Here is an 18089-nt window from a genome sequence, read left to right as displayed (position 1 = left end):
GCCAAATCAGGAGAAAGGCTGGCAGAACTTGGCAGTTAAATTTCTGACTTAGTAAAAACTGGCTCACTAACAGGTTTGTATAGCTCCAAACTTCTTGCAATGCTGCCTCTTCATGATGGGGGGTAGTGACAGAGAGATGAACTTTTTAATACAGGGAGTGTTAAACAGGAACAGAGCAGTTAGGAAGCCTTACTAAAAAGGTTTTGTTCAATTCTAGCCATGAAGAGGGTAGTTTTCTGTGTTAAAAACAAATACAAACAAACAAAACCCTCAAACCAACAGAAAACCACAGCAAAGAAACAAGAAAATATACCCACCCCCATATGAATAGAGTTCCGTAATGTTTCCTCTCATTTAAAGTTTGAAATGAGGAGATAAGACTCTCTCTCTACAAGAAGTTTTACCACACATGGCAGCAATTACAAATTTAGTTAATATTTTTCTGAATTTCATTTCATTGATTGTAAACAATTTAGGAATTCCTTAAGAAGTTATTTCTGAAAGAACTGTTTTAGACTTGGTTGACACACAGGCTATTCACTGAATATAGTTTGGTGTAGAGGAAAACACACACGGTTAGGTTGACTAACACCAAATAGTTTGTCCTATGACTTCTGGGATCATTTAGATTGATTTACCTATAAAGATGGCCCAGCAATATCACACACAGAATATTCTGAGTTGGAAAGGACCCACAAGGGTCAGAGAGTCCAACACCCAAGTTGTTTCCACAACTGTAACAAACATAATTTTTTGTCAAATTTTCTGAGCACTAAAAATTTTATATTTTTGATTTTTGAAACTTGTATGTGTAGTGCTTGAAACTTGCTAAATATTTACTTGTTATTTTACCAAAATATAACAAGTTTAGCATTCTTCTTGTGATTTTTTTTATCTGATTTCCAGATCACAGACTAATTTTATGTACTTCGATGCTTTGTTGATCCCGTTGTGGCTGATTGAGCTTGCATGAGGATTTTTGACAGCCGTGTGTTGATAGAGCATGCGCATATCTTACAAAATTGTTCAGAGATTGACTTATTTGCTTTTAGCAATCAACAGTATATTTCAAATTAATTCTTTGCCTTGTCAGTAATTTAGAGTTGTGAAAATGCTCTTTTACAGTGTAGAACCACTTCTCGGGGGTTGCACTGGCAAGCTAAAGTGGTGTGATTGGAGTACTCTGCACAGTGTTCATTTGTCTGGGATTTTGTAAGAAAATCAGCATTTACTTAAATAAGTTTGAAACTTGGCAGCTACAAAGCTGAGGAACCTTTCTGTGGATTTTATGGCTACAAATGCACACAACGTGTCTCTGATTTTTTTTTTTCCTTATTTTTATCTTTATATGAATGGCTTAACCAGTTCTTTTACATGTATGATGTTCATTGGCAAGTGTGAACTCTGAAGGTACTTCTGGGTTGCCTGTGCACCTGTATCTTCATTATAAAATGTGAATATAAAGGTTAATATTGACAGAAAACAGACTTGGTTCCGCAACAATCTCAGACTGAAATAGAAATACTTAATGTATATTAGTGTGCTTCCCAAGTGCAGTACTCATCTGTGCAAATATAGTTCTTTCCAGTGCAACCTCTGAACTACTATGCTAAATCTCCTCAGTGATCTTTTACTCTCATCTTCCTCATCATGCTGACTTCTCTCCTCTGTCTGTTCAGCAGTGGGAGACATTTAGCGAACGCTCTTCAAGCTCACAAACTCTGACCCAATTTGATTCTAACATTGCACCAGCTGATCCTGTAAGTCAATCACTTAGCTTGCTTGTTTGAAATTAATTTTATTAACACTGAATTTCCATTCATTGTATTTAGCTATTATGCATGATTCCATGGTCTGCTTTTTGGGGAATGGTGGCAAATAGCTTGTTTGCTTATTTTCAGAATACGAATCTTCTAGTACTGCTCATGTTTAATCTCTGATTGCAAAGAATTCCTTTTTCTTGTTGATTTTGACCTAATACAACACTTCTGTCAAAATCTGTCATATACAAAGCATTTAAACATAATGTTATTTTGAAAAAATGTGTAAGTTGATACAAGGACCATTCCCTACGATAAACAAGTTCTGTTGTAGATTTTGTCTTCGGTATTGCTTTGGGTTTTTTTAAGTTGCAGAGCCTGATTTGCACAAAAACAGTGCCAACTTCTGTGAAAAAAAGCTACTGGGCTTTAATGGGTGTGGTATTTCATATTCCAAATGTTTTTACCAACTTACTTTTTAATAAGGCTTTTAGTATCTCTCCAACTAAACCTGTGGTGTTCTAAGGCTTTACTCGGTGAGGAGTGCTCTTAAGGATTATGTAGTTAAATATCTTGCCAAGTTTGGGAGCCAGAAATACACTACAGTGTTTCGAGTTCTGCTGGTTTTAAGCTTTACAGCATGTGACATTAAAGCAGTTCTGAAATGCATTAGAAATGTGGTATTTAGCTGCTGCTTTCATCCTGCTTTTTTTTACAGACTTAATTAGCACCAAGTGTCCATTTTAATTTAAATAATTACAGTGTTGGTGTCCATTTGATTGTGTAATAAAAAATAATAGGTGCACATAATACACATTTAACTGATTTTAGTATTAAACCTGTCACTTCTGAAAATATATAGTACATAAATATATATGTATTTTCAATACATCAGCGTTCTAGTCTCAAACTTAACACTGATGTTCATGTAGAAATAGCATATCTACATGCTGAAAGTTAGAATTCAAACTGCACTGTTCCCCATGCAAAGAATTAACCTTTAATAAACATTCAAAACAAGTGAAAATGTCCTACATAAAGCAAAAACCAGTCCTCTTTCATCTGAGATTGTTTTTGTTTTAAATATACTGTATTTTTATGCTTTAATGAGGTAAACATGATGTAAATTAGTTTATAGTTGTTACTTGCTGTGTATAATTGCTTGACAGTGAAGAGCTATCACTGTCTTGTTTCCGCAATAAGACAGTAATTTATTTTCACACATAATTAGCAGATGACAGAAGTCTGAAGTTTGAATTTGTTTGTTGATAATCTAAAAAGTAGAGCAGTGATGGTATATGAAAAACTCTTAGATAGAATATATGTTTGTGTCTATGAATAAAGAGAAATTCACTGGGAATGCAAAATTATTTTTATGACTGATCACATTCTTCAGTCTTTTTCTTGAAATGCTTATAGGTTTAGAAAAGAATGGTGAGCGTCTTTGATACTTGCTAAGGTAACAGGCTTTGGGGTTAGAGTCTCTGTTTTCCATGTTAAAATAAGAACAAATGATGACAAGTTTTCAGTTTGCTGAAGGCAGACTTTTTGTTTTAGCTGTTTCAGTAGTGATGCATATGAATGATTTATGGAACAACTGGTTCCCCAGAGGAGAGAAAATCAGCTTTCTTGAGCAGTTGTTAATAACTATCTAAAGAGTAAATTCACAGACCAGTTCTTTTTTAGTTGGAAAAGCAGCTGCTTTGGGAGGTAAAACATAAGTGGAAAGAATAAAACAGTAAGTCTATCCCTTAGTATGGGAGTATAATATGCTTTTTGTAAGTCAAAGTTGGTTGTTTTATGCAAAATTAGGTTAATGATGTAAATTAATGCATTATATAAAATCCATTTAACTATTTGAGGCATGACTTCTGTACAGCTGCACATTAGAGTACAGCAGAGGTCTGAAGCACCCACAGTAAAAGTGCTCTTTGCATGATAATCTCATTACAGAGGGAAGAAAAAGCAGTATATTTTAAAGTGGTAACTATTCCTAAAAGCTTCCTGCAACAAGAATGTTTGAGCTGTGACTAGAAAGTGGTTTTGCTTGCATTGAAATGGTTTCAGAAAATACTAATGTAGATGTATTACACCAAGTGAAATTGATCTACTTGAGTAGTCAGAACAGATTAAATTTCTGATACAAAGGTATTTTTGAAATTTCTTGTTATTTCTAGGATAGAATACAATATTATCTGGAGGTGTTCTTGTGCTGTCATTGGCTCACTCATTCATATATTCTGAATATGGATGACAGTAAAAAAACCTCATACAACTATGTCCATATTTTTAGGTTGCTTCTGAGTTTTGGTTTATTTTTTTAAGCTGTGCACAGTCAGTCTCCAAAACAGTGGAAAGGATTGTCTATAAAGTAGTTTAAATGGAGCCCCTTGTCTGAATGACTAATGCCTAAGTGTAAGGCCAATGCCTGCCTAGAGGTATATCTCATAGGGCTTATTCTGCTGAAGTTTAGAGGATTTTTGCTATTTTAAAGACTCCAGAAAATACCTGAAATTACTAAAGAGCACTTATTTCAAGAGGCCATTATTTTCTGAGGCATTATAAGTAAAGCTGAGGAGTCAGGGTTTAAATTGTAATTTTTTTTTTTTTTTGGAAGATGTGCTCAAAGTACCAGATGTCCTACTTGCAGTTATCTATAGAAACATATTCTAGTGTCCTTTTAGCTAAGTTAACATTACAGAGACTACAGCTTAGAGAACTTTGGTTTTCTGGATACATTCAATTCCCTGGAACTGTGTAAATAAAGAAAATCTGTGAAATTTTGTTTAGAATTCACATTGCACATGGTGTCAGAGACTCTTATTTTAAGAGTGATTTTTACTAGGTTAACGTAACTGTGATCTCTTCTACAGGACACTGCAATTGTGCACCCAGTTCCTATAAGAATGACTCCAAGCAAAATTCACATGCAGGAAATGGAGCTTAAAAGAACTGGAAGTGGTAGGATATTTTCTCTTGCTAATTTGGGAAGTTTCATGCAGTTAGAATTGGCCTTACTTCCTTGAACATCCTTACTTTTTTCCTTCACTAAGGATGAATAAATCTGGAGTTGTAATGAGCACGATTTCTGAGTTAAGAATTGCTGTTCAGTTAAGTGCAGAGCTTGAATTGGCCGTTTGCTACAGTGGGGATTTTACCATCTCTAGCACAATGTTTCTTGGAGAGTAGTTCAGAGACATTGAGATGAAGATGGGATTTGGACCTGCAGGTGAATGTCTGGGTATCTTTGTTAAATACTGAAGGAAACTGAACATGGAAATCATAACCTGCATTCATAAAGCTTGTTCTTCTGTGGTCAGAAATACTGCATTTATTATTTTGAAACTTGAAAGCATTTGGGAATATTGGCAGGTCTTTTTTTAACACTGGTCAATAATAAGCAAAGTGGCTTGATAAATTTTCTTAAAGGAATAGAGAGGTCTTAGTTTTCAGTTGCGTGCCAGTATTTCCTAAAGTCATGGAACTCATGCAGAGTCTTCAGCATAGGAAAATAAATAGTACCAACAGCACATTTCTTTTAAAATTTCTTTGGCCTTGTAAATAGCTGAAAATTCACAGCTCTTAATGCTGAATAATTGGTGTTTTACATTGTAATAGTGTTATTTCTGAGTTGAAATACACCAATTTTATTCTTGAGTGCAGCACTTAGATAAGGGCAGAAAACCAATGTAAAACTTTCGTGCCAGAAATAAAGTCTAGTTGGAATAAGTTAATTTATCTAGATTTGTTTTTCCATCTAGATCATGCTAACCCTACTAGTCCACTACTTGTGAAACCCTCAGATCTCCCAGAAGAAAACAAAATGAGTTCATCGGTAAAATTTACATCTGGGAATACAGTTAGTAAGTATAAAAGTGCTTTCTGGTCTCATTTCTTACACTACACAAAATGTGGATCTGATCCGTCAGTGAATGAAAACTGGCTGGATAGTAGCAGCTCTAAAATGAGATTAACTTACCCTGAGAACAGAAACATTTCTGCTATAAAGTATGTGTTAGAAGTAGTAATTAAGAACGTTCTACTGATGTCACTAGAGTTGTTTTCCTACCCTACGTGCCCAAGAAAGTTCATTTTTGTCAGCTGTTTTCTATCTTCCTGTTTTCTCTTGTAATCCTAGAATGAAAAATTCAATGTACATAATGTGGAATTCACTGATTGTTCTTCCTCAGTACCATGTAACATGTTTTCTAAAGAGTGAAAATGTGTTGACCACAAAATTTCCAGGCAATTCTCATCTGGGTTATCTACTAAGAAAATGCAACGGACTTCTACATTCCATTTTTAGTACAGCTTTTCAACTGTTTATTTCCTTCTAATAGCCTTTTCAATTTCCAGTATCTCTTGTGTCCTAAGCATGTTGCATTATTTTGATTTGATTAGTCCTCTTGTCTAATATTGAGAGAGGTCCAAGATTATATGTAGCCTGAATGAATCTCTGGAGTCTTTCTGAGATTCTTTTTTTTTTTTTTTTTTTTTTGTTCAAGTTGGGAACTTTTCTTCAGTAAAAATTAAAGTTTAAGGAACTCATTATTTTAAATCCTTTGCATTATTAAGACCAGAAGTATTTTGATTTGTAATACAGGAGGAATTCAGAAAGTACCAGCTTGCAATGTGTTTTGCTTTTGTTGTGAACTCTGTCAAACGAGAGTGGCATTCTTGATTCAGACCAGTGTCCTGACCATGTCTGAGTTTTGCTTTTCAAGCAGTTATGTTTTTACTAAGAAGTTTTCTAATGCAAAAGAATGAGCAAACATCATCTTTTAATGTGGAACTACTACTGTATGCAGGATCTAAGTTAAAGAGCCTTTTGGTGCTCCCTTTTCCTTATCTGAGTGTAGCTTAACCTTTTGATAAAGTGTTTTGCTCTCAGTTGAAGAACATAGAGAAACCACAAAACAAACCACATTGCCGTGCAAGATATAAGCACTGTGTAGTACCCTGCAGTGTTAAGGAGAAGAGATATAAAAAATGTAACAGGTAAGAATGTGCTTTGCTGATCAGCAAAGTCATATCTGCAGGATTCTCATTTCTGAGGCTGATGTGCCTTACCACTTTTGAAAACTTCAGTGTCCTAGGACGTTAAAGTAATCCTTTGAGAGTGGGTAATTCAGAAAAAATTTAATGTTTTTGAGTAGGATTTTCCTCTTCATTGGTAACAAATGAACTGGGTCCCTTTGCTCCACTGACTTCCACCCTGAACTTCGATTTACAAGGTGCTCTAGAATACTCCTTTGTGATAAATTATCCTGAGGCCCAGTTTTCTATCTACATTCATTCCATATAAGTCTTGTGATTTTTGTGAGGCTCCTCATTTCTGGATAAAAAACCCCTCAAGCTTTGCAAAGCTTCTAAGGGTAGGGGTGTCCTTAAGAATCTGTGATGCTTTAATAGAATCTTACGTTTCTGTAGGTTTCTGTAATCAAAAGCAGAAAGTTTTAAAAAATATTTAGACCAAAACAAGGTTGACCACCAGCCTTGGAATTACAGAAGTTACAGTAGTAGCAAAGCGACTGTGTTGATCTGTGTACTGTACATGCCCTTTCCTTTTTCTGGTTTCTAAGGTTGGTGACAATCCTTCAGCACTTATAAAATCAGGCATGTCCTACCCCTTCCTTTTTTTCCTTTCGATGTCCCTTACTCTTGTTCACTAGATTGTTGAAGTGATGGAATGTCAAGTGTTTAAAAACATGTTGCTGTTTATAGAACTCAGGTTTTGTCTTTTAAATACAACATTACTGTCATTGTTTGTTCTTCAGTACATGCCACTAGTAACCAACAACTGATAGTGTCAGGTGAGTGGAGTTGGTTTGTATTGCATCCTTTGATTATTCTGACTCGAGGATTTTGAATCCTGACCAGGTGATACCTTACAGGGAAGCAATTCAAGGACATAGACTTTTTTTTAAACGAAAGAAATTGGATATTTGAAATTATTCATTACTTCTGTCTGTTAGGGTATATTAATGATGCGAAGCAAATATGAAACTGTGCTTTCTTTTCCCAGCAGATGGTTACAGCAGTTCGGACTCTTACACTTCAGATGCAGAGCAAATCGGAAATGCTGTAACACGACAACGGTCAGTAGAGTAGTAACTGAAAAAAACAAGTAAAAGGTGTTTAAAGAAGCCTGTTCTCAGCTCCTGGTTATTTGACAACTAGCTTATGAAATGGTGGCAAAATAGGTTCCTAACTTTAACACTCAGGAATCTGAAACAGTCTGTTTTCTAATGCATTAACAATGTATGTTGCTTTTGTTAGTGTGTAAAGTGAAAATTAAAAACGGAAAGCTGTCTAAAACTTTGTTTGAAATTGGCCAACCAAGTGTTCCATATGAAGCTCTATGTTCAGTTGGAATCTTAATACTTTCCCTTTAAACACAAGGGAATGTAAGCACATGAGACCATGCCGTTACTTGAAACCAATTTTTTGTATTTTTAAAAATATCCATTAGATGTTATTGGAAAACACTTATGACACTGTAGCCTAAAAGAAGAATTAAGCACAAATGAGGAATACCATGGCAGTAACTCAATTTCTTTTAATAATGAATATATATAAAATAAAGGGCAGTCATAGGCCCAGCATAAATTAAGGGTTTGGAGAAACCTATGCAAGCACAAAACCAACAACTGCATCATTTCACATAAGAGAATGTGCTGTACTAGCTGGTGCTAATTGTTCCCATTAAATCTGCTTGAATAGGATTAAAACCAGCTATGCCATTAACCATATTACAATCAGTTTCAGAGGTAAGTTTTGAAACAAAAGTAATTAGGATTACTTCAATAGCAAAGAAAGATTTCCATTTGCCTGTCATTATAGCAACTTGAAAGATTTCTTTCTTCCATTGTTACTTAATGGAAAATGTGATTCTGTCATCCTTTTATGTTTGTTTTTGCATTATCAACATGATGGTTTTAACGTTCTTTTACTCTTTGAGTTTGGGTTAGGTTCTCTTGCTGAACTTGTGTAGATGAGCGAAGCTTTCTGATGAGTGCCCACATTATGGCGCAGGGAGCTTCTGCCCATGACCTCGTAGTTGTGACAGTATGCACACAGGAAATTTCTTGTCCCACTTACTCTTTTACTTCCTTCCACTGGCATCTCTTTACCAATTTCTGCTTTTTATAGAGATGATATTGTCATTAATCCTATCGTTAGTCAAGACTATATTTTTGTATTTTCAAAAAGCAAAAACTGACAAGGCTTTGTCAGATAATGATACTTTGGAATTCTCCTTAAATTGCTTTCTCCCATTTTTAATTCTGCTTGTGGATTTTTTTATTATACTAGCTAGAGGGATGACCCAAGGAGTCAGTAGAATTACATTTTAATTTCATCTGCTGGAGAGTTACACACTGTTACAGAAGGATTACCGTAGAGAATATATTAACTATAACTAACTTATAAACTTTTCTATTGTGATAACTCAGTTTTCTCTCTGGACTTAAACATTCAGGAATTCCAGGTTTCGTGTGAAACTTGAGTACCCTTTACCTCTCCTAGCTTACATCTCACGATAGTTACAGAAGAATGTTGCAGAGGTCAGTCATAGAAAAGATTTTATCATGAGTTGAATAAAAAGCAGCTGTATTCATGTCAGTGATTCAGTAAATCTGTCGTGTTCAAATTAGACTAGTTAGGAAGCTTCTGCAAACTGGTTTTAAAAGGAAGTTGTACAAAAATTCTATATACAATAAATCCCACTTAAACAGCACTTAGTGCAGTAATTTATCCTTCTGCATGTGTTTCTCCATGAATTTGCAACAGGTATCCACTAGATGGTGATCCTGTCTAAGAATGAGTCAAAATTTCTGAAGATTCTGCCAAGTGTATAGATTTGGAACATTTCACGTGGAGAATTAAATATTTCACTTGAGCTCGATATACATAGAGACAGGTCCAACAGAAACCCAATATTCTTCTTTAATGAAATTGAACTTACCCCATTTAATCTAAACAGGATGTTGACTACGTCTTAAAAATTATAGTGGCTACCACCTGGATGGAATTACCATATTTAGCATTCTCTATTCCTGAAAGCTATTTATTATTTGGAATATTCATCAAGCTGTTCATTTCCCAAAGATAATTGCATGTGATAATACAAGGATAATTTGAATAAGGGGTATTTAAGTAAATGGGAATATTAAAAAAATTGTAAAATCAAAGAATACCAGAAATCTTGAAAATCAATGGCAATCAGGGTTTTTTGGCTCTATCAAACTTGGTTTTTTAATTGCATGCTTTGAAGAACTTTTGATTTTTAGTTCTATTGTAACCACCTAAAATCACTACAGAAACTTACGTATTTTGCAGATCACATTCAGGAACATCTCCAGATAACACTGCACCACCACCCCCCCCTCCAAGGCCTCATGCTTCTCATTCTCGGTCGTCATCTTTAGATATGAACAGATCCTTTTCAGTTACCCCAGGTAGATATGCTTTGTTCTGACCATATATTATTTTTCAGCACCTGTATTCCTGAAGCAGACAATGCTTTTTCTCTTAAGGAACGATTTAGAGTGTTGGTTTTTATAGCACCACTTCTGAATTAAAAAAAGTTGTAAATGTTGTCATTCTTACTGAATTGTTTATATTAAAATTTATATTGCACTTTTCTTAAGTAGCTGATTTAAAAGTAAATTCTGAATTCTGCTTTGTAGTTTTTTGGATTAATGTGGGAAGCAGAGTCAGGAAAGAATATTTTGGTTGTATACCCTTGTCCAATGAATTGCATCTACCAATAAATTTTCAAGGGTAGTCCTTTTGGAATCACATGTATTAAAGATGGGTATTTAGTTTTTGACTTCAGAGGAAATTATTAAAGGTCATTTCTGCTGCTCTGCTTAAGGAGTTCTCTTGGACTTTTGACTTGTCAGTACTTTTAAATTCAAGATCACAAATAATGAGAAAATGCTAAAAGCTTATAATGAGTGTAAAAAAACCCAAAGACTAAGGTATTAAAACCAGAAGAGTATGACCGTGTCTGTACAAGATCCATGTCCTGATTAATCCTGATTTTATCTGTTTGTGAGTTTGAAAGGAGGTGGCATTAGAATTATGAGCCCAAATATGACAGCTTAATATATGGCAAAATGCAGCATTTGTTCATGTTGACAGTTAAGAAAATTTGATAGCACTAAAAAGTACAAAGTAACAATCTTGGCCAAATGTGATGTGTCTTTTACAGGACAGCAACAGGCTGGAGTTGTTGCCTATCCCCCTGCAGTGCCTCCAAGACCACAGCCTTCACAGGTGATGTCACTTCTGAAAAATCTTACTCTAACTCAGTGCATTATTTTTATATACTGAATTTTGATATATCTCTAAAATGAGTATCATTGCTTGATATATTTTTGAAAGCACCAGGATGCGAATGATGGCAAAACCTAGACTATAGCTAAATGTTAGCATTTCCTGAATAAAAAAGTGCTTCTAGTGGAACCATGGGAGGGGATTAAGGTGGATATTAAGAAGGAATGAGTGTTTCTGGAGCTCTGAATTGTGGGAAAGAGAGAAAAGTTATCCTTTCACATTTCATTATCTATTCCTGTGCATAGGCATAACAAAGGCTGCAAGAGCCATTTTCCAAAGTTCTGCAAAATAAGGGTTTGTCTTCTATTTGTCTGGCACATAATATGCCTGCCCTCAAAAGGAGTGATTCCATTTCTTCACATGTCACAGACATGGTGGTCTTTGCAGTTGCAGTCTGAGTGATATCAGTTAGCTGCTTTGGTAGAAAGCACATCTTGAAAAAGTTTTTTCTTTGTCTCAGGCAACTGAATCCTTCAACTGCTGTGCAGATTTGACATGGGACACATAAAATTGTATTTCAGTTGTTTCTCACCAGCAGCTACTTGCTAGAATCTGAGTTACCAGCAGTTGAAGTCAGTCAGTGATTCAGAAATCATCTACAAGGATTCAGAAATTATCTGAAGGGATGAAGGGAGCATACAGGGACAGACATATTCCACACAGTGATTACATAATCATGTTTCCCTACGAAACTAGACTAAAAGTCTGTATCAAGTCCCCAGAGCCCAAGTGGTTTTGTCACAGCAGAAATATTTATTGTTCAATGCGTCTAGCTAGTGCTACATTACATCCCTGGAGGGTCCTATTCCCTGGATAATAGCATATCTGAACTTCCTTTCTCTTAACTATTTCTGCATGCATGTCTTGCATGAGATGCATGTTGTCCTACTGATAGGATATAAATTTTTGTCCACTAAAAAGGCAAATAATCCATAACATTCTGTCCCTAAATATTTTTGTTATTTCATGGCAGGGCACAGGTCCTCATGTGCATCGCTCAGTGGATGCTGATGGCCTAATAGCTCATACCAGTACCTCACCTCAACAAATACCAGAACAGCCAAATTTTGCAGACTTCAGCCAGTTTGAGGCATTTGCTGTTTCAGGTGTAAACAAAGAGGAAGAAGATGAAATTGAAACACACTCAGAAGTCTTGCAGGTTAGTAGAAAGAAAGATTTTTGTCAATTGCTTTTAATACCACCAACACTTACGAGGCTTAGTTAAAACCTATTTCTGCTATTCTCTGTTAGTGGTGTGTTGTTTGCTGGGTTTTTTTGTTCTGTTTTGGTTTTTTATTATTTCTCAATCCATTGCTAGAAAGCAATTACGTTGCACCGTGCTGCACTTATTTAGTAATTGCCAAACGTATAGGCAGAAGGAATTCTTATCGTCTCAGCTCATGATTGTAAGTTAAAATATTTTTGTGCTTATTAGCATACGTGGGCACAAACGTAATTGTGTTGGTGCATTGAGACTTGGCACAGGCAAAACCTTTCTTCTGCTCATTCTTGCCAGCATTCTAAATGACTTGCTGGTAATTTTTAAATCATATCTTAAAAAAGATATGCCTTAATAAAGGAGATGACTGTCATGTATTGTAAACATCTGCTAAAATTCCATTAATTTGCTTTTCTTCAAAGTCATTGGACAAACAGCTGATGTGAATAAAGCTCTGGCATCCTTCTATCATTAAAGATGTTTACAAAAACTTGTTTCCTACTACAGACATAGTACTTGAAAGTTTGGAAGCTTCAGTATTAATGTCATACCTAGATGTCATTGCAGAAACTACTTCTTGTTCTCCTTTGATAATTTGTAGCTTTTATCCAGATTGTAAGTTCTCTGGGACACTTCTGCATCCTCACTTGCGGAAGTCCCTGTGGTGCTTTAAAGTTCTCCCAGCTGCCAGCAGCATGGTCTTGCTTCACTTGTTCAGGAAGGTCAGTGACATAGACCCATTTGAGCACTCTCCATGTACCTCATTGCAAAACCAGCTATGGTGGCCTAAGCTGCCACTAAAAACTGCTTAAATTAAGCTTGCTGATAGTTTTGCATTGACGTGGATGAGGAGCAGTCACATTGTGTTCCACTGGAGGGATTAACCTTTGGCAGTGACAAATAGATAATGGTGGTACTGTAATAGCAGAAACAGCTGTAGGGGTTTGTGATCAGGCCACGATCTCTTTTGTGCTCTACAGTGCCTCATGACATTGGACTTCTGTTTCTAAATGAGAATTGAACTAGAATTTTAGGTGTTAACAGTATTCATGGATCAGAACACAGCATACTTGTTTTTATTCCAGTTGTTGCCAAATGAAGTAATGTTAAGAAGTAGATTTCTAAATACAGTTTATATTCCTTTAGGTGGAAAAGCCCTCTGATTCTGCAAGTTCTCTTAGAGTTGCCAAAGCAGATGGAAGAGTTGAAGACAAAGCACCTGCAAATGTCCCCAGTAGTGCGGTATGCAAAGTACCCTTGGAACAAAGTGCAGTTGTCTGATGTCTATGAAATTAAATGTTTGTTTTGATTTGCAACAGCGGCTCTGTATGTGTCCACTTGAACCCAGTTTTCTTAGGCCTAATAGGTGCTTTGAATAGGTATGTGTATGGTGAATTTTTGCAGCAGATGATAATTAGATTTATTCTTGAGACATCATAAAAGATACATGTAAGTTTTCAAATTTTTGAAACATATCAAAATGTTTAGTGCAGAATTTTATTAACAGTAGCTTTTTATTTGGTTACAGATGTATAATTACTGGGGGAATCGTGCTCAGCATTGCTGTGAGCTTACAGTACTCAGTTGTACTGTGGCATTTCTACTTGCACAGTTCTTTGTCAGCGTGTAGCAACTTACTAGCCTTTCACCATGTGGTAGGATTTAGTACTTCAGGCTTTTTCCAGATGAGAATGCAGCTATCTGTCCATCAGAAAATACCTGATGGGTTGTAAATTCAGTTGTCTCAGTAACTGAATATGAAACACAAGCTTCCAGGTTATAATCCAAATAAAATGTCGTTTCAGAGAATTAATAGACTGTTTTCTCCTCTTCAGGGTAAAGGCACTACCCCACTTGCTCCACCACCGAAGCCTATTCGTAGAAGATTAAAATCAGAAGATGAGCTAAGACCTGAAGCTGAGGAACATACACAGAAAACAGGTGTCATAGCTGCTGTTCTTGCTTCACAGCCATCTATTCCTAGGTAACCCAAGAAGTATATAAATACATCTGTTATTGGAAAGTTTACATTTAAACAGCATACACACTTTCTGTTCCAGGAGTTGCAAACTATTTCGATGTGTTTAATTTAGATTAATTCAACAATTTAAGAAGTTTTTGGTTTTTAAAGAAGGTCATTCCAAAGCCTCTAGTACTGGGAGACTTTTAAGAGACTTTGAATTTTGGAGTCTGAACTCTTTTTAACTTCTGCAAGTATGTTGGACATAAGTGGTGGAAGTATTGAGATGTAGTGTTTAATTTTAAATGGTTGCTATGAACAGTCCAAAATGTGCAGTCTGTGTGTCCTAGCATGAAAGTAGTCTATTGCAGTGTCACTTTGAGGTGAATGAATGTGGTTCACTGTGTTGGGCCTTCAGAAAGTTGATAATGACAAGTTTTTAAAATGTGCTCTTTGATTGAAACCAACTATGTGTGCATATATGAAACGTATATATGTGTGTTTCCATGCAAACAAATGTGGTTAATCAAGCCAGAAGTGGGGAAAATAAACAATGTAACAAGTAAAAAAAAATTTGAAAAGAGGATTCTGCTCACTTAAAGAAGGGGGACTGTGAGATGTTCAGCTAAGTGGCCAGATTACTTATTACAGTACTTCTAATATATTCTCAGATCAGTGGGGAAAGATAAGAAGGCAATTCAGGCATCAATCAGACGTAACAAGGAAACCAACACTGTTTTGGCCAGATTGAACAGTGAACTACAGCAGCAACTAAAGGTAATTCCTTAGTCTTTGTATAAGAGAAGAGCTTCAGAGAGCAAGATGTTAGTGATGCACAGTAACAGGCATTTCTGCAATCCAGTGATAAATGTAGTAGAGGATATTGATATGAAATATTTACCCATTTTTGTAGATCATTGAATATACCTATTTGTGACAAGCTTTGTGAAATTACAAATCACGCTTTTGCTACTACAATGCACATTTTCCAATGTATTGATTCACTTTTAGCTACAGTAAAATTTTACCTCATATTGTTAATACTAAGTTACCTGTTGTAGTCATCACATACTTCAAAAGCAGTATGGAGAAGAGCAGCTGAAGTGGTTTGTTTTCTTCTGATGGAAAAAGCAAGCCTTAAAGCCTCAATAAAATTATTAATTATAAATATTTTTAAACAAATGCAATAATCTGAAATACAAAATTTGCAGTTTAATAATTAGTGCAACAATAGTAATTTATTTATCTAGGTCAGCTATTGTTTTGGAGCTATCTGTAGGCATCAGCTTAATGTCTTTTGCCTGCCATCTTTCTTACATATCTAATTTTAACTACATGAGAGGAAAAACTGAGGAAAAAAATCGTGAGTTTTCAATACTCTTAATTCAGGTGAGGGCTTACCCCCTTAACATTTTAGGCTTCATTTGAAAATATTATAGTTGGGTTTGCATCTAGTTAGAAATTTGGGTTTGGGTGATTTGGAAGAAAGGAAAAAAATAGTAAATGGCATCACCTTGGAGCAAAGTACTGATTTTCAATGATAAGGAATTGCCAGCCAATCTTCTATTCAGTTTCTGAGAGGAGCTACCAAGATCCTAGAATATAAGTTAGTTCTCAAACTGAAGCAGATTTTGATTGCATGAAGACGTTTTCAGTACTCATTCTCTGTGGACTGTGAGTAGAAAATCTTTCTTTTGTAGGATGTTCTTGAAGAGAGAATCTCCCTGGAAGTCCAACTGGAACAACTTCGACCCTTCTCTCACCTTTAAGCCTACTGCCGTTAACTGTGAATTTACTAATTTTGAAAGGGGTATTGGTTTCAAGGCCTATTTAAATATCCATGCATCTAGCTCAGTGCACTCTAGTCTACATTAAATGTTGTGGTTCTGTTTTGTCAATTTGTTCACTTTTGTATTTTAAGTATTTTAATTTCAGTACAGAGAGAAAAAAAAAAAACAAACTACTTTTTCCTTGAATGTGACACTGCCTCTCACATCTTTTTCTGTGGGCATCCATGATCTTTGTTGCACTTGAGTTTGCAGAGTTTGTCGCCAAAATTACCAACTGGAATTTTTTCGTGGTTTTTTTTCTTTTTTCCTGTTGAAACATCTTTGCAGAAGAGGGTTGCTAATCAGTCGATTTTAACCTTTAAGCACATAAACTCTTCATTCACTATGGCATTTATTTTATTGTGCCAGAAAAGAGACAAACTACTAATCTATCATCAGCCAATGTTACTTCCCAAGCTGCCTTTTACAATTGGAAAGTTGTTCACAATTCTGGAAAGCCTGCCTCTTTGCAATTCCCCAGTTTACTCAGGTTGGGAGAGTTCTTGCAGGCTGTTTGCCATATCAACTGGATTGGATTTTGTGATTTTTGTTGCATACATTATAGAGTATGTAACCACAGATTGCCAGGTGTTCACATTTTATCCATTCACGGTCCTGATTCAGCCGCATGTGTAGAAACATGGCACAATTGGTAGTCTGTCAAACAGGTCTTCTTTAGTTCTCCCTTTTGTGAAAAGAGTTGGGTGTAGGTCCTATTAATTGCACATTGTCTAAGCACCACCTGCATGTCTCACACGTTACCTTTTAATAGCAGATCACATCCACCAGTCTTCACTATAACAAATTGTATTGTCAAGTAATGTGTCAATACCTCTATAAACTTCTAATTCCCAGCAAAAAAAAAAATATAAAACAAAAATTGAACAGTTTTGCTTCTTAGGAATTCTGGGGTACCTTCTGTCATCTTGTTTCCAGGCCTTACTTCTCTGGCATATAGACAGGCTTCACTATTAACAGAGTTCCTTGAGTGTATCTTGCTCTTCAGGTTGATGTACTGTATTAGGATTTGTTGTATATTGTACGATACACACATTTTGATCTCATATGTAAATTTGCATTAATTGCTGACTAACAGCAGATATTCTATTTAATGGCTTCTTCTGGCTGTGGGATCATAGATGTATAACTGCATGGATGTATCTCTGCAGAATCAGAACTAGCAATTGTGTGATTTTTACACCAATAAAACAGCACAATATTTTAATTTTGTTGATTCATCTTTACCTGGGAATTGAAACTCATTCAAATAAGGGGGAGGGTTTTATTACAGGTTTGCAGGTAATTTTTTGTAATTTTGTGGCATGTACAAGAAGTGATTGATTGTGATCTTTTCTGGCCATTTTCTTCCCTCATTTTTAGCTGTTGATCAGAAGTGGTTCTCTTGGTAATCTGTGGCTATACTCCTTTTGTATCCTCCTATAAGCAAATTTAATACAAATGTAATTTCTAAGAAGTAAATGTTAGTATTGACTTGGGTCAAATATATTTATAGATCTTTAGGCTTAATATCTGGTTTGATTTGCTCAAAAATTCCTTTAAAAACTGAAGATAAATCATCCTCTGTTAGCAGTCCTTAACATCACTGTCTCACTTGTGTGCATAAATGAAATTCTCTTAACATCAGCTTCCCTTCCAAAAGGATAGGTCAAGTCAGGTTTACCACTGGTTATGCTGTTACAGTGAAAAACAAGTATTTCTCTTTTTGGTTATCATAAACAGACCGGATAATTGTGGTGAATTTTTACTACTATAAGTATTCCAGCATTTTTTCAAATGTCATGGAAGTGTTGCAGATGGATTATATATATAATCCAAGGCAAAATTCTCTGGTATGAAAGGGTGTCACAGCTGCATGAAAGATGGTAATTTCTATTTGCATGTAAAGGGATTAAGAAATGATAGCTAAATGGGCACAAAGTTGACGTATAAATTATATATAAAGTGCAAGGCTTTCACTT

General features: G+C 35.5%; 1 protein-coding gene across 6 annotated transcripts in view; it reads left to right on the top strand.

Moving 5' to 3' along the window:
- Nucleotides 1-17335, top strand: part of REPS1 (RALBP1 associated Eps domain containing 1) — a 59758-nt gene extending 42423 nt beyond the window's left edge. For 3 of the 6 annotated variants that reach the window (XM_014879052.2, XM_088161654.1, XM_014879050.2), the window contains exons 10-20: nt 1680-1760; nt 4634-4721; nt 5522-5623; nt 7786-7858; nt 10101-10219; nt 10978-11042; nt 12076-12261; nt 13468-13563; nt 14157-14305; nt 14953-15058; nt 15982-17335. In XM_014879052.2, the coding sequence (XP_014734538.1) occupies nt 1680-1760; nt 4634-4721; nt 5522-5623; nt 7786-7858; nt 10101-10219; nt 10978-11042; nt 12076-12261; nt 13468-13563; nt 14157-14305; nt 14953-15058; nt 15982-16050 (1134 nt within the window). In that variant the 3' untranslated portion in view covers nt 16051-17335. The remainder of the gene's footprint in view (nt 1-1679; nt 1761-4633; nt 4722-5521; nt 5624-7785; nt 7859-10100; nt 10220-10977; nt 11043-12075; nt 12262-13467; nt 13564-14156; nt 14306-14952; nt 15059-15981) is intronic. The other 3 variants (XM_014879054.2, XM_014879059.2, XM_014879058.2) reach the window with 3 other exon arrangements.
- Nucleotides 17336-18089: the final 754 nt, after the last annotated feature.

This window comes from Sturnus vulgaris, chromosome 3, assembly GCF_052056855.1.
Source record: "Sturnus vulgaris isolate bStuVul1 chromosome 3, bStuVul1.hap1, whole genome shotgun sequence".
Classification (NCBI taxonomy): domain Eukaryota; kingdom Metazoa; phylum Chordata; class Aves; order Passeriformes; family Sturnidae; genus Sturnus; species Sturnus vulgaris.
Note: the sequence above shows the minus strand (reverse complement) of the source record. Positions and strands in the feature narration are given on the sequence as shown.